The 17,335-nt window shown below is 36.8% G+C and overlaps 1 protein-coding gene across 1 annotated transcript in view; it reads right to left on the bottom strand.

Moving 5' to 3' along the window:
- Positions 1-2,076: 2,076 nt before the first annotated feature.
- PTGER3 (prostaglandin E receptor 3) overlaps positions 2,077-17,335 on the bottom strand; it is a 31,331-nt gene continuing 16,072 nt past the window's right edge. Inside the window, exon 2 of the mRNA XM_039217315.1 lies at positions 2,077-2,346. Within this exon, the coding sequence (XP_039073246.1) occupies positions 2,077-2,346 (270 nt within the window). The remainder of the gene's footprint in view (positions 2,347-17,335) is intronic.

Here is a 17,335-nt window from a genome sequence, read left to right as displayed (position 1 = left end):
TCTTTGACAGTAATCTCCATTACCATTTGGAAGTATCAGTCTCTTAAATTATTAATACAAATAAGCACTTTGTTGTACAGCAATATGATACTACACATTTGAAGATAAATTTGTATTTCTGTAATTAAATAGGTAGAGATCATTCACTTTATTGGTTTGCTGGGTTGCAATGGCATGAAGCACTTCAGTCATATGGCAGGTGCCTCACCGATATGCACTGAAATTTGGCAGACATTTATTCATTCATTCACTGAATACATACTGAACACGTTCTATATTTCAAGTGTTGTACTAGGTGCTGGAAGGAACAACCCAATGACTCATAGCAGTTAAATTTATACTGTGTGTGTGTGTGTGTGTGTGTGTGTGTGTGTGTGTGTGTATCTGATTATAACCCAGGACTGGAGAACCATTCAAGATGTAAAGCTTCTTTACTAGAAGGTCATTTAAGTGCACTTTTTGTTTTCTTGAAAAAGGAGGTAGTTTTGTCTAATTCTCCATGAGATGACCTGTAGGATAACCCAATTCTAGAGCATAGAGAGATTTTACAATGGGGCTTTAGTATTAGGTTATTTATCATCATTTTTTCTAAAACATAGGCTAGTACAGCCATCATGAATTACCGAGGCAGTCTCAGCAGATCTTCTTTCTCACTCGGTTTGACATAGTGATTTAAATTGATTATTCCCGACTGACCTGGAGTGGTTTACATATTAACCTAATACATATATTGTACCTGTTGAAATCGATTCTTCCTCAAATGCCTACTAAACACAGGGGGGAAAATAGAACTATAAAGCAGTATAAACTATATCTCAAGTTTTCTAAAACTAGGACTGCAATAAGGTAAGCTGTAAATTAATATCTTCATGAGAAAATGTTAATGAGTTTGTAAAATGAGTGCTCCAAAGAATACAAAGAACATTTTGTATGGGTCTAACTTAAAAGATTGTGGCGTTTGTGGGGAAATTCTTTTTTTTTTTTTTTTAAGTGCAACTCTCAAAACAATATAATCATCTGCTTGTGCCAAAAAACATATCAAGCTTAGCCATCAAGGTCTGTACACATGTAAACTATAAGAAAAACGTATCAATAATAAATATTTAGATAAAGAGAGAACAGAGAAAGTGCTGTGAGGGGTCAACATTATAAATTTTCTTATTCTATAAATAGGCCAAAGTCTTTATGGAACCTTCAAAATATATGCTAGTCCCAGAATCAGAGTTAGTATTTAGATATCCAGAAGACTAGTGAATACTTTTGGTGGAAAAATCGAAGGAGATAATTAAGCACAGTACCTATATTTAGTTCTCCAATCAGTTCTTGACTAGCATTTTTAAAAACCGCTACATTGACACTCAAGATCAGATTCATGACTCTTATCCAGGCTTGTAGGAATTAAAAATGTATTCACAAAGAAGAACATTTAGTAATTTGGATAGTCACATATCCTGCCATATTTGAAATCAATGGAATTAGCTCTTATTTAGATAATGAGTAAACCTAATGACCAATGCAACCAAAACTTAAACTTTATAAGTTCAGCAAATAATTTATATATTGAGCAATACTGACATCAATACCACCTAATTTTTTACACATTATACGTTTTTTTATCCTAACGCAACTTTTTAAAAACTGTACGGAGAAAAGAGTTGACATGGAGAGAAAGAAAGAGAATACAGAAGACCAAGGTCTTTGCCTATCTGTGATGATCTATGCATTCAGTCCCCCATGTACTCAATATACTTGGAATATTAACTTTCCCTACCCCCACCGGAGACCAAGATCATTTGGAAAAAAAATGTTTTCATCTCATAAATAATCACATTTTCAGCTACAAATGGCAGAGACCCCAAAACATTAGACTGTTGTTAATATATTCTCCTTTGTTTGTGTTTCAATACTTTTGGCACACAGGGGATTATCTATGCTTCTGAGACCATTTAGCCTTGTATCAAAATTCTCCTTCAATGCATAAACACTGGCATGCCAAAGATGCCTAAATTCACAGTAAGGTTTAGGGCTATTTGTTGCCAAAAGCTGTGAACATGCAAGTTGATTAGGTGTTCTCTTTCATGCTCCTGTCTGTATTATTTCATTGGATAATGAAATAGGCTGCCCTTTCTGTCCATCATTAGAGCAGCTGGAGACAGCATTTGCTACCTGGCAAAACTTTCGAAGAAGGATCTTTCTTAGCAGCAGATAAACCCAGGGATCCAAGATCTGGTTCAGTGAAGCCAGGCGAACAGCTATTAAGAAGAAGTTGCATTCTTTCAGCTTTTCAGTGTGTGTCTTGCAGTGCTCAACTGATGTCTGATTGAAGATCATTTTCAACATCATTATCTAAGAAAGAGGGACAGATAATTGTTCCAAAGATTAACAAGGTCACGCGCATCTCCCCTGCACAATACTTTGCACATAGCTTACAGAAAATTGGTTGTTAGATTGAAATGATTAATTCGGGCAAATTTTATATTCACAGGACCCAGCCCTGAATGAATACAAGACATTCCTACAGTTTTCCCCCTCATTTTTGGCATGTGACGCAATGCAGCTTTTTAAAAAGTACATCTTCTCAGACTCTTGGTCCTTGGTATTTAAGGAGCTTGAAATCTAAAAAACACATTTCAAAATCAGCCAAAGTCATCTGTCTCGCTGCAGAAAGTACAGATGGGTTGGACACTCTAATGAAAGCCAACACTTCAACAAACTAAAACATATTTAATCTTAAACTTTAGTAGTCCTAATTGAAGCAAATTATAGAAAAAAAAAGAAGAAGCATGAAAGGAGGAAATAATACTTATTTTAGCATTTTCTGAATCCATACAATTTGCCAGGGGTCTGTCGAGGTCTTTATATGCATTTAATAAAATATTAAGATAGATAGCATTACAGCCTCCTTTTCACAGTTGCTGCCAAGGTTTAATGATGTTAAAATGGCTGAGCCAGGTTTCAACAAGCTTTCCTAATCCCACTTGACCTCTGGTGCTTTACTTTATCTCCCCCCTCACATATACACACACTGGAATGTAAACTTCTGGAGGGCAGGATTTGAGACTATTGTTTTCCCCACTAATATATTCCCAGTACTAGACCAATACTTAATAAATAGTGCTCAATAAATATATATGAATAGATAATATGACATGTATATGAATATATTATATGACATATATCATATAAATATATTTATATTTGAATGAACAAATATTTGTGGTTTTTTATAGAAGAGGAAAAGAATGAAGGTTCATATACCTCTGAAAAGATATTCAAGCTCATTAGTAATCAGAAAAGTGCAAATTATGAGAAAATAAGAAACCATTTTACACCCACTAGTTTGACAAAAATGAAAAAATGAGACTTTCCCAAGTGTTAGTATGGATGTGGAGGAATGAGGACGCTTTTACACACCATTATCTGGAAAGTGAACTGGGGCACCCACCTTGGAAAATAAACTGAGCACTATTTCCTCTGTGACCTGCCAGCAATCTTATTCCTAGGCATATACCATCCCGGATCCCTGTGCCAGGAGCTGTGCATAGGGCTGTTCATTCCAGTGTTATTCACAACAGCGAAAAACCCAGAAACAACCCAAACACAGGTTCACATTAGCAGGCAAAGATAGGTACTGACTTTATAACTGGCTCCTGAATTCATCTTTCTAATTGCGCTGCATGACTCTTAAGCACTTGAAACGTGGTCAGAACAAACTGAGACATTGGAATATGTAATGATAATATAATGAAATGATAATATTTTTGATATATTGTCAAATAAAATATATTATTAAAATCAGGATTACTTTTTTTAGTTTTTAAAAATGTCACTACTAGAAAATTTAAAATTATATATGAGGCTTGCATTTGTTGCTCACAGTCCATTCTATTGGACCCACGGTCTCTTGTGAGGCCCACACTTATTTGGATGTCTGTCCTTAGGTCACATATCTCCAATTCAAGTCAACATCTCTGAACATCTAAAACACCCTGGACCACAAACCCACAATCCCAGGAATGGCACTTGCTTCTTATACAGTCATGTCCGTTATCTTCGAATCCTTCTTTTGTCTCATCCCCTTCAGTGCCTTTTGCTCTTGTTCCAACCTCATCCTACTTCAGCTCCTTCTGTCATCTGAACTATGGTAATAATTAATAATAGACACCCAGAGGGTGCATACAGATGTCAGCACGTGACAGATTCAGCATCTTAACCAAATTCCAGCTCCAATCAAACCCTCACCAGCTATAAAAACTTCAACTTGGTCTTATTAGACAAATTGACCCACAGATTCTTAAACCAATCATTGGCAGAAGAAATAGAAATTTCCAGGTTTTGTTTATAGGACAAATTCATCCCCTGGGGCTTAAATTATGGTCCTTGACCACATTACCACCTAATACCTGAGCAAAACTGTGGTTATATAAGCAAATAAGAAGAGGGGAATCGGTAGACAACCCACAGAGTGTCATATATTCTTACTCTTTCAAAGTAATTTTTTCCAAGGGATTTATTCAGTAAGAGCAAAACAGCCATATAAATAAGTCAATGTTTAGTGAAGCATTGTCTATACTAGTAGGAAACTAAACACATCTAAAACTTTATAAAATATTGCTTATTTGTATAATAGTATACATAGGAATTAGGTGAAAACAGAATATAAAGTACTTTCTGTATATAAAGATATATTGTTATTATAATTAAATTCTGTGAAGTACATAGACTTGTGGAAGGCAATGGAATTATTACTATTAAATAATAATTTACCATTAAATAATCATTACATTATTTCAGAAGTTGTATGTGCATAAAAATATTTCAAACAATTTATGAAAGTCTTTTATTTAAAGGGATAATTGCCTTCATTAATAAACATGAATTATTATCCACCAACGATAGTCAAAGTATGGAAAGAGCCTAAATGTCCATCGACAGATGAATGGATAAAGAAGATATAGTATATATATATACAATGGAATATTACTCAGCAATCAAAAAGAATGAAATCTTGCCATCAACAACACGGATGGAACTGGAGGGTATTATGCTAACGAAATTAGTCAGAGAAAGACAAATATCATATGACTTCACTCATATGAGGAATTTAAGATACAAAACAGATGAACATAGGTAAGGGAAGCAAAAATAATATAAAAACGGGGTGAGGAAAAAATATAAAAGACTTTTAAATATGGAGAACAAACAGAGGCTTGCTGGAGGGGTTGTGGGAGGGGCGATGGGCTCAATGGGTAAGGGGCATTAAGGAATCTACTCCTGAAATTATTGTGGCACCATATGCTAACTAATTTGGATGTAAATTAAACAAGAACTAAATTTTTTAAAAAGATTATAAACTTAAATAAAATAAAATAAGTAAATCTATGTCAGTATCTTCTGATGCTGGCTCATAGTCTTGTGAAATGAATGCTACCTCTCACTGCACGCACAGATGACCCTAAAAGATATCTACATCCCAATGTCTGGAACCTGTGAATATGTTCTCACCTATGACAAAAGGGCTTTGCAGATGTGATTCATGATAAGGGTCTTGAGATGGGGAGACTCTCCTGGAGTCCCTGGGTATGCTTAGTGTAACCACGTGAGTCCTTAAAACCTGAGAATTTTATCCAGCTCTGGGGAGAGGGAGATGTGTGTGCAGAGGAATTGTCAGAGAGATACAACATTGCCAGTTTTGAACACAGAGGTGTTCACCAGGAGGTGAGTTAAGGAATGGAGATGGCTTCTAGAAGCTGAAAAAAGGTAAGGACATCAGTCTCTGATCTCCTTGAGAGCTTCTAGAAAGGAATGCAGCCCCATGGAAGCCTTGGGATTAACTCAGTGAGACCCATGCCAGGCTTCTAACATACAGAAGTGTAAGAAAAATCAGTCTTGTTTTACACCTCTAGGTGTATAATAATTTGTTAGAGAACTGCAGTGGAAAAGTAATACACCCACAGAGTGAGCTCTCAACAGATGTGGCTTAGGGATGTGGAGGAAGGGGCTTGAAAATGATTTACTGTCTCTCATAGCTAAAACATCTCAGCAAGCTTGTTTACTTTGTTCACTTTTCTTAGGAAACTTTTTTTTTTTTAACAAAGTAAACTTCATCCTAACTCCTATTTAAATGATCTCAATTTCTAAATTTGCGACATGTAAAAATGAATTCTTGTTATTCTAGTAACATCAGTTAGATTTCATGTGTTTGATTAAAAGGCATAAAAGTATATTTTCAATTAGGTTGCTTTTAAGGAAAACATATGCCTATTAATTCTTTTTTCTCCCTTTTATAAACTATTGGAAAAGTTATATCTAGCTCTTTTAACCTCTCACCTTATCCAATAATTAAATATATTTGGCCACCTACCATCTTTCAGGAGGTGCTCTGGGCCTGGTCTAGCATGATCTAAAAACTCACTTCAATTACATTTTCATTTTTTTAGTATAAAATAAAATATATCTTAATATAAAATATTTTTTATACTTTTTAATGTTTATTCATTTTTTGAGAGAGAGACAGAATGTGAGTGGGGGGAGAGGGCAGAGAGAGAGGGAGACACGGAATACAAAGCAGGCTTCAGGCTCTGACCTGTCAGCTCAGAGCCCGACGGGAGCCTCGAACTCACGAACTGTGAGATCATGACCTGGCCAAAGTTGGATGCTTAACCGACTGAGCCACCCAGGTGCCCCTAAAATGATTTTAATATAAAATTGAAATTGTCCAACTCCTTATGTTTAGGAAAATTTACAAAATTACTAATTAAAATGGGATTTCAGTCATTTAACACAGGCCTCCTTGATTAAGTTTTTATGGGGCTTCTAATTTTAAATTATTATTAGACTATTACAAGTTTCATATGCCTTACACTGGTTAGTCCTCTGTAATTTCCTATAATTTACTATGGACAATGCAGTGATTATGAAATTATGAAACCAAGCCCTGTAAGCAATAGCTGGCTCAGGGGGAGAGACACTCTAGCTTTTCCCAGAAATCATGAGATGTGCAATATGACAATAACTACAATTAGAGGCGGTAAGCATGATACTGTCATTTCCAAATGGCAGCAGGGATGGAAGTAGGACTCCCAAATCTGTCTAATTTTGAACACAAACGCAAATTGACATCCATCTGTTGATTTTCCTGTATTCAAGGAGCTAAACAGTGATTACAATTTTGCAAATATTTTTCAGACATTCAGACTTTGGAAGAAAACCTTTGGCATGAATATGTAGATTTCTAGTAGAATTCATTTTTCCTAGGAGTCCAATTCAATCCCTTACAAGGAGAAAGGGACAAATAAAAAACAGGGTGCTTGGACAGCACAAAGCCTACTTTTTTGGCAAATGCATGGATAATCTGCAAGATTGCTCTGTCTGAGCAGCCTCTTGGAACGATCTGGTCGAGGGAGCCGTTATGACTAATTCTGGTGTCCTGAGAGCGCTTTTCTGCCAGCATCTTCCCCAGGCTCCACGTGCCTCTCCCTGGCTATCAGCAGGGATAGAGGGCTCCTGTCGTGCCCGTGATAACCAGGAACACAACTAAATCAGTGTCCTCTAAATTCTCCATCCCTGCCTCGAGTCAAGGGCAAATACTTTGCTCCACCTACAGGAGAAAAGTCTCCTGCCCAGTGATAATGATCTTTTCAATGTGTAAAGCACTACCCAAGTAGACTGTTCTTAATATGCTGCATTTGGATTTGGTTTTACTGCAGCAGGATTTATAACTACACATTTAAAAATCTTTGGCACTGACTTCTTGATTAAAAAATGCCTTGGGTTATAGGTCATAAATATCTATTGAGGACGATAAATGAGTAAACCCAGAAGATTTAACTTGTAGAGGAGGGAATAAAATTGTGTGAGAGAACTTTCCTCACAGCCAATTTTTATCTATGATGTTTTGTTTTTCATAATCCTCCGTTGTCAGGCTATGGAGGATAACCTGCTCTACTGGAAATTCCCTGTATCGTTTAATAAATGTCCTACATTATAACTCAGTGCAACCAGTCTGGGCCCTTTAAATCACTTAATTACATAATTTGAAGGATTATCATGGGAAGAAGCTTCACTGGAGATTTAAGAAATAATTTCAGACTTTCCAGTCTGTTTACAACTCTGTTTTCCAGTTGCCAAATCACCTCAGCATTCTAGACTCTACTGTTTCAGAAGCTTCTCCTACTTTATCTAATCTGAAAACTGAAAATAAACAGCTCATAAACATTAAAAAATTTACTAGAAATCATGTTATTTTATCTTTACTATTACATAACTTTATAAAATTCTTCAAAATAATGACAAATGAAGAATCAGAAGAAAAAAATTTTACTGTGGGCCCTGACACCACATCAGGCAAGCCATTTACTCTCTATGCTTTAATAAACTCACTAGGAAACCAAAGAGCTGGCCCTGAATGCCTCTTACATATACCTCCACGATTAAGTTTTTCCTTAGGAGTTCTGCAGCCGAGCTGGAACATGAATAAGGAATTGATGCAAAGAAGAAAAGAAACCAAAATGTAAAATATGTAAACAAAAGATATAATTGCTCTTCAGGAAAACCCCAAATGTGTCTTTTGGAAAACAGAGGAGAGAGGAAAATTACAAAGTTAGAAAATGGACAACCGAATAGTACAAGGGACTAGATTCATAAAGCTTTAGGGGAAGATTTTTTTTAGAAGTAACTGACTTTGGCAAACACACCGACCAAGAGTTAGAAACCCGTCATGGGGGTGCCTGGGTGGCTCAGTCAGTTAAGTGTCCTGAGGCTTCGGCTCAGATCATGATCTCCAGGTTTGCAGATTTGAGCACCCCCGCCGGGCTCTGTGCTGATAGCTAGCTCAGCCTGGAGCCTGTTTTCGGATTCTGTGTCTCCTTCTCTTTCTGTCCCTCTCCTGCTCACGCTGTCTCTCTCTCTCTCTCTCTCTCTCTCTCTCAAAAATAAATAAAACATAAAAAAACAAAAACAAAAAGAAAAAAAAAGAAGCCATAAATCTGACTCTGTGTCTAGGTTGGGGACCAGTTACCTAACTTTGAATCTTAGGTTCTCCCTTCTCTAAACATGATTAATACATGCTAACTGAATATCTTCTCCATCTAGTAATGCAGTTGCAAAAATTAAAATGAGATGAGAATAATTAAGGTCTTTGATTTACAAAGAATACCTCTTCCCAAGCCCCAGGCTATTGCACATATTGCATATGCTTCCCAAAGAGAATCCTCTGACAATCACGGATAGGGGAAGAATGGATGCTTGAGGAATATGAGGAAGTAAATGCATTATCTAAACGTCTGCTTTCCTTAAATTTCTGAGTTTTTTTTTTTTTTAGGAAAAAACCCTGGAATTTGAACTTCAAAGGTGTTTGGTAATATAGAACCATTAACAAATCACTTCACAGGAAGACCTCCAAATCTTAAAGAAGTCTGCATCCTGCCACCACTTTATTTGGTACCTAAGAATTACCATTTCCTTTCAAGTTGTATGAATTGTAAATTCTGTTTGATTTGGCTCAGTATAGCCCATTGTATATGTTATGTCTAGATAAACACCTTACTATTAGAATAGTCAAAACGTGTCAGTAACTAAGTAAGTGTTGAAATTCTAGCCAAAAAAGGAAAAGCAAAATCTACACTATAAAAGTATTTATTCCTTGGATTATAGATGATAAATTAACTTTGTGATACACATGTCAGAAGAGCTATCTTCATTACATTTCAAACCTTTATATCTCAGTTGTCAAGAGAAAAGTCTAGAAAATATGTCTTTGTCAAGGTTTAAAAAACATTCATCCTTGCAAATATTTAGATTTAAAATAGTTTTCTTTTTTCTGCCAAAATACAGTTGCATTTAAACCCAGAATTGCTGAATCCCATCACCCACTCAGAGAAGCACAGTATTAGTGACAATTATAGTAGTGTATGGTGACAGTGGCTATACTTGTAGAGAGCATAGCATAACATAGAAACTTGTCCAATCACTATGTTGTACATCTGAAACTAATGTAACATTGTGTGTCAACTATACTAAGTTTTTTGAAAAGAGTAGTTAACTGATTAAAGAAGGAATCAGAGATGTGGACTTAGCTTTGTGTGCAGGGATATTTACCTCAAAAAAAAAAATTAGGAAAACTTAAAAGGCCAACAGTAAGGCACAGTTTAAAGTATATGACATCCACTCATTTGCATAATATATATGAGATCTGCATAATACACATGTATTTCAATGCTGCCAATTAAAATGATGTTTTTGAAAAATATTTAATAACATAAGGAAATATTCAGGATATTAAAAATAAAAACAAATGTTTATTACACAGTACAATCGAATTTTCAAAACATCTTCAGGTGGTGGGGCGCCTGGGTACCTCAGTCAGTTAAGTGTCCAACTTTGGCTCAGGTCATGATCTTGTGGTCCATGAGTTGAAGCCCCTTTTTGGGCTCTGTGCTGACAGCTCAGAGCCTGGAGCCTGCTTTAGATTCTGTGTCTCCCTCTCTCTCTGACCCTCCTCCACTCATGCTCTGTCTCTCAAAAGTAAATAAATGTTAAAAAATTAAAAAAATAAATAAAAACATCTCCAGGTGGGAATTGGGGAAATTTCTATTTTCTTCTCTATTTTTTCCTTTGTTTTCCAAATTCTCCACAATAAATGTGTTATTTGCACTTACAAAAAAGCATTGAATTTAGAGTAGTTGGAAGCTTCTGTATAAACAATAACCTATTAAATAATTTACTGGTAAGATGTTAGTGTCACAATCCATTCTGGAGCCACCACGTGGTCATTCCAGTTTGAATTCTTAGGTAGTCGATATGTGCATAATTTAACAATAGGGAAACAGTGTGACACTCTATAATTGATCAAAACATTTAACTTAATCATCGAATTCATTATGGCTTATTAGACGGAATGTGATGTTTAGTGGTCAATTACTGGTTTCTGTGATTCATGGACAGCACATGGAAACCTATCCCTCCTTGTGCCACCGCCTGTACGCAATGTAGGCTGACTGGTTCTAACCTGATATGATAAATTCTCATTTAACTTCATCTCACGTCAGAAGGACACTCTCTTCTAGATCTATGCTCTAAGAGGACTTCATCTCACAGGGGGATCCACACAGACACATCTTATACTTGGGACGAACACTGGGTGAATATGGGCATATTGGGGTCTTTCTGAATTCATGGTCCCCAAACTTAACTCGCTCCCCAGGCATCTCTTTCTCTCTCTCCCTCTCTCCCTCTCTCATTCACCACAGTGAATGGAAATCATTCTGTGAAACAGAATCATTCACACATTTTCCACTGTCCCTCACCTAACAGAGGAAACAAGCCCTTTGGGGGCCTTTCACCTTCTTGCACCAAGTTCAGCATCTTTTGCTAACCATTCCTCCTTTCCTCTTGTTCAAACAGAAGAGGTGTCCCATCTCCTATCTAAGACTAATGCTCTGTCTGTGCCCGGGAGCTTATTCATCACGAATGTCAAAGGCCTTACTTTTTCAGTTACCTCTTTCTTCTTTTATCTTTAACGTTTGACTTTTTCCCAGTCATATGAACTGGGAAACATAGTTCATATGAACATATCTAAATTTCTCCCACCCTGAGAAAATAAAACCTTCTGCAGAATTCTCACATCCTTACATATACTGCTCCAGAAGCTACAGTTGAACTTCTTAAATGAGTGGTCTATCTTCCTTACCTTTATTCTTAAACCTACTATAGCCTGGCCTTAGTGCCCACAAATACTCAAGAAGCGCTCTTCCCAAGGCCACCAACAAGGCTTCAAAATCCACCAGACACTTACACTCTTTCTTGAAACATTCTCTTCCCTAAGATTCAGGTTGTCAAATGTACAGGTTGGCGTTTCCCAAATATGCCCAAATATTCAAGTTGCCATTTGACTTGGTTTTCTTCCTAATTCTCCTGCCACCTCTCTGAGTGATCCTTTGCAGCCTCTTTTATGGCTCCCATTCTCCTACCCATCCTGAAAATGTTAGCATTTCAGAGTCCTATCTTAAATAATGGGAGGTTGCCTCCCTTTTTTGCTGTGCATAAACTCAGTGGGTGACCTCTTCTACCCCGATGACTTCAAAATCCATCTATGCTCTATAGGCTATACCTCATCTCTGAGCTCTCAACTGATTAATTTATCTGCCTGTGGCACAGCTTTGCCTTGATGTCTTACATCAAACTCAACAGGCTCAAAAGTAATATGATTATCTTCTTCAAAGCTGCTTCTCCACCAATCTTCCTTATTTCAGTGAACCCAATTCCCTAAAGCAGAAACCTAAGGGTTATCTGTGATTCATCTTGATTCATTCCTCTTTGTTTCTCTCTCTTGTCTGTTTCTCTCCCCATTCTACCTCATTATCCATATTCCTCACATCCAATCACAAAGTCTCTCATTAACTTCCTAATATTTGTTTACTCTATCACTTCTCTCATCTTCATTCCCATTGACCCTAAACCGCCACCATCTCTTGTCTGAACTAAGACAATAGTCTATTACATGATTTGTTAGCTTCCATTCTGAGCCCCTCCATGCCGCTTACACAGAATGCTCCTAAAATGGAAATTTTACTATTATTTCCCTTTGAAAATTTTATTTTCTGTCCTTTTAGATGCATCTGAGAAAGCACCTAACACAGAATATATTACATTGTATGTTCATAAATAATTTTGAATTAACCAATGAATGAATGGTAGGAAAAGTACCCCCTACCCATTTGGGGGTACCAAATTCTAGTGTTTTTATCTAAATTACAAATCCACCAATATTTATCCTTTTCAAGACTCTGGTCTTGTTGTTGTTGTTGTGTTTCTGCCAATATAATTAGGATAACAGCTTCAGTTTAGATACTAATGGACTTCAGGTATATCTTATCACTCATGATTTTGAGCAGAATGTTCATAGCTACAGTAGTAACCTGGAAGAAGCTGGAAAGCTGGGCTGGAGAATCAATAAGAGAAACAAACATACAAAATAAAACATGTTGAATCAGTAAGAAAGGAAGAATTCTTGTTGTATATTTAATGACATTTTTTCCGGACATATAAAAATGGAAAATATAAAAATTCCAGAAATCTTTTCCAGATATGCATAACAACACGGTCCTTAATAAGGATATTTACTATCAAATTTATAATACATAGTAAGTCAAAAGTTCTTTTATTGTTAAAAAATGTCACATAGGATTCTAGTGTTCCTTGCTTAAAGAATTCTTGCCCACAAATATGAAACTGTATCTTACACCTATATCATATTAAGTATTTAAAATACCCCTCAGAGTACAACAAATAACACATCAATAATAGTTTATTTGTAAAATTCTCTGCTAGTGTTAGGCATCTAGTCAACATTAGCATAGGAACTTCCTAACATTTCATGTAATTCATTTCTTTTTCCCTATACACAACACAGCCTCATAAAAATGACCAGAACCCACGGACTGTGAGATTGTGAACTGAGCCGAAGTCGGACACTTAACAAACTGAGCCACCCAGGCGCCCACTGGTCTGCTGTTTTAACAGGTACGAAAGTTGATAGTAAACAGTAGAATACTCAGACATATGTAAATATTACTTGTTTTTCTTCTTCAGATATTAAGTATAATAAAAGGGAGCATAAGAGATCCTCTCAATGGGGTATCTGGGGGGGCTCTGTCAGTTGAGTGTCCAACTCTTGGTCTCGGTTGGCTCATGGTTCCTGAGATCAAGCCCTGCCACTGGTTCTACACGGACAGCATGGAGCCTGCTTGGGATTTTCTCTCTCTCTCTCTCTCTCTCTTTCTCTCTCTCTCTCTCTTTCTCCCTGCCCCTCCCCCCACCTGTGTGTGCATGCTGTTTCTCTTTCAAAATAAATAAACTTAAAACAGTGTCATATAGGGGCGCCTGGGTGGCTCAGTCAGTTAAGCACCCAACTTCGGCTCAGGTCATGATCTCGTGGTTCCTGAGTTCGAGCCCCACAAACTGCTCTGTCTCTCTCAGTCTCTCAAAAATGAATACATATTAAAAAACATTTAAAAATGTCATTATATATATTATATATAATATATATATAATCCCCTCACTGTTGACTCCTAAGTACACAGATTCTAGTTAGGAAGACTGTGGCTATGGCTTACCACAGAATTGTAACTTGCTATGTCCATAGAGACACAGGTCCCTTTGTAACCCCATTATCCTTTAAGATTTATGTAGCAGCTTTGTAAAACACCTTCACAATCATGCTTTCCTTTCAGGCACCACACACTCAGCAGGTGAAAACTATCAAGTGCCTTGTGTTATTTACATTACACATAATAAACTCTAGTTTTCAAAATGCTCTTCCGAAAAGATCGTGCTTTTCATTTTCAGAAAAAGCAGACTTTACAAAACAACTTAAATTATAGTTAGCACTTACATTTTTGTACCAGGTTTGAAGAAAGTTTAAACAAGATCAAATTCACACTACGTGGGATGTAGGAAAATGGAAACTTATAACCTGTTCATCTTCTGTTTTTCCCCCTTAGGCTGCTTTCGTCTCATCTGCTAGTTTAGTTGGATTCATACCATTTGGTCCAACAGCAGATTAACTAATAGGAATCAGAAGAAAGCAAACATGAGAAAGAAACCAAATTTTCCCATGACTCAGAAGCCAAACTCCTATGAAGACTATAGGCTCCTAAGAGAGGATAGTCAGATCCCGACAACTGAATCCACTACTTCCCTCTCTCCTTAACGTGTGAGTTTCCTGAAGACATTTTTACTGCGCTATTTGGCTTCCTAGGGAATATCATAAGCAAGTAATTTATAAAATCATCCCTATTACTATCTTAGGGACTTATTAATTTCATTTTAAAATCTATATTTAATGTTAGGATTTTTCATAAATGTTTTTGCAGGAATTGGTGAATAGATGTTATTGGGATTTGGAAATATACAGTTTCTTACCCCACTGGACCAGAACGCTCTGTTTTTGTCCATTTCTCTAAAGATATTTATTGAAATAGTTTCTCCAGTTAAAATGATTGGAAAGTCAACGACTTAATGCAGCTCTGTCCAAAAGAAATAAATTCAAGCCACAAATGAGAGCCTTAGTACTGATGATATGAGGTAATAAAATGCCTATATGATGAGATGAAGTGAGGTAAATGATGTAAGCATGGTGACATGTTAGGCTACTACTGATCTTCTGACAATATGTCAGAAGGAGGGTCATCTGCTTCGGGATCACGATTGATTGCAGGTAACTGCAACTGTGGAAAGTGACTCTGTGAATGGAGGTTGGGGGAAGATTTCTGTACTACCAACCATCCTAAGCCTGAGGGGAACGAGCCATTGATAGGAAGAGCCCAACACTGTAGACTGCGAAAGACAGGATGAGCTTTGGTCTTTGATGACAATGCTAAACTTGGGGATTAACCAACTCTGAAGGCTGCCCTCGCTCTGGATTTGCATTTATGTGTTTGTTTGTTTGTTTTACTCCGAAGCTAATATGTTATATCATCTCTAATAACAACTGAGAGCAACATAATTACACTGAAAATTTTAAGCATCTTTTGAAGCGCTGTTTTTCTCTTCCTTTGTTATTTTTTACTGTTTCCTTATTGTTGCTAAAATCCCTCACTGTTTAATTGTTATCCCCAGGGCACCTTCCTAAACATCTGTTTTGTTTGTTTCTTCTTTGAAGACCAGGCATTAGAGTGGCTGTTTTCTAGTGTTTCCACCTTCTGCTTCCAATTAACTTTTCTCTTCCATTACAGAAACAATGTTGTGTCTCCCATTCTTGTCTATCGTAAAAGTATTTTTTAATCTTTCTGAGAATTTTTATTGCTAACAACATCATTGAAACAATAAAAGTAATAAATAAAGGAAAATATATGTTTTTTTAAAATGCTCACAAGCTTGACTGCATGCACAGTACACAGTATTCCTTAGACACAAGCTGTATTGGTGGCTTTGGCATCCAACGCATTTGGGTTTGGGGCGTTTGGGTGGCTCCGTCAGTTAAGCATCCAGTTTCAGCTCAGATCATGATCTCGTGGTTTGTGAGTTCAAGCCCCACGTCAGGCTCTGTGCTGACAGCTGAGAGACTGGAGCCTGCTTCAGATTCTGTGCCTCCCTCTCTTTCTGCCCCTCCCTCCCCCAAAATAAATAAACACTAAAAAAAAATTGGGTTTGATTTGCTCAATATCATTTACAAACTGTGAACCTTAAAGCAAGTTGCTTACCCAGCAAATGAAAAAGTAAAGGAAAATAAAATAAAGAAATAGATATCATCCACCTTGAAGGATTTATGTGAAGATTAAAAACCATGTAATATATGTAAAACTCTTAAGGCCAGGATTTGTACATCCATTTTCTGATTCCAAATCTAGTGTCTTTTTCACTTTATTACAGCATCATTTTTTTTTTTTTCATTCATCCCATAATCACTTAGTGAGTGGCTGCAATGGGCCAGGAAAATTCATAGACTAATAAGGCAAAGTCTCTGTTCCTAAGCAGTTTACAGTGTACAGTGAATCAGACAAATAAATGAATATTAACAAGAGGGAGGCCATACAGTTTAACCATTTATCACATACGCTATAAAATCAGACACATCTGGATGTGAAAGTCAGCTCTGCTTTGTGTTTGTGTGATTTGGGAAGGCTACTTAACATCTCAAAACTAGTTTCCTCAGCTGAAAAAGGAGAGAGCAGTATCCTTTAAGGGTGTTGTTGACAGAATGAAATGAGATTATGTCTGTGCAATGCTTAGCACAGTGCCTACTGCAGAGTAAGCATTTGTCTACTGAGAGCCATCACCCTCATTGCCATAGTAAATATTATGACAACTGTAAATACAACTGTGCATAATTAAGTGAATGAGGTATGCACAGGCACTGTGGGATATAGGGGAGGGCTTTTAAATCTGTCTCCAGGGTCACGGAAGCGTGGCCTCCTAAACTAGCAGATGCTTCTGGAAAGGTTTGAAAGACAAGAGTTCCTACTGCTGAGGGGAAAATTGTGTGAATTATCCTAGGAACTGCAAATTTATCTTTATGACTGAAGGTAAGGATGCTGGGGGAGGGATGGAAAATGAGTACTAAGTGTGGCCAAATCCAGGATCTTAAGGATTAAACTAAGGAATCTGAAGCCTTTTAATCTGGCTGAGAGGGTGCTAGATAGTAACATGCCTGAATTCTTTGTGAGAGAGTCACTTGTCAGCACACTGAGGTTTGTTCGCTACAGCTCTTTCTCTACAATTATAAGAAAAAAAGATGAAAGCAGGTTTGCAAGAATCCCAATTGCACTATATCATGCTGCAAGTTTTAAAACTGTCAAAACAAATTTTCTAATTTTGACTGTAGTCAAACACTTTC

The sequence above is a fragment of the Hyaena hyaena genome, unplaced genomic scaffold, assembly GCF_003009895.1.
Source record: "Hyaena hyaena isolate Hyena2069 unplaced genomic scaffold, ASM300989v1 scaffold_680, whole genome shotgun sequence".
Lineage (NCBI taxonomy): Eukaryota > Metazoa > Chordata > Mammalia > Carnivora > Hyaenidae > Hyaena > Hyaena hyaena.
This window is presented reverse-complemented; position numbering and strand designations above follow the sequence as displayed.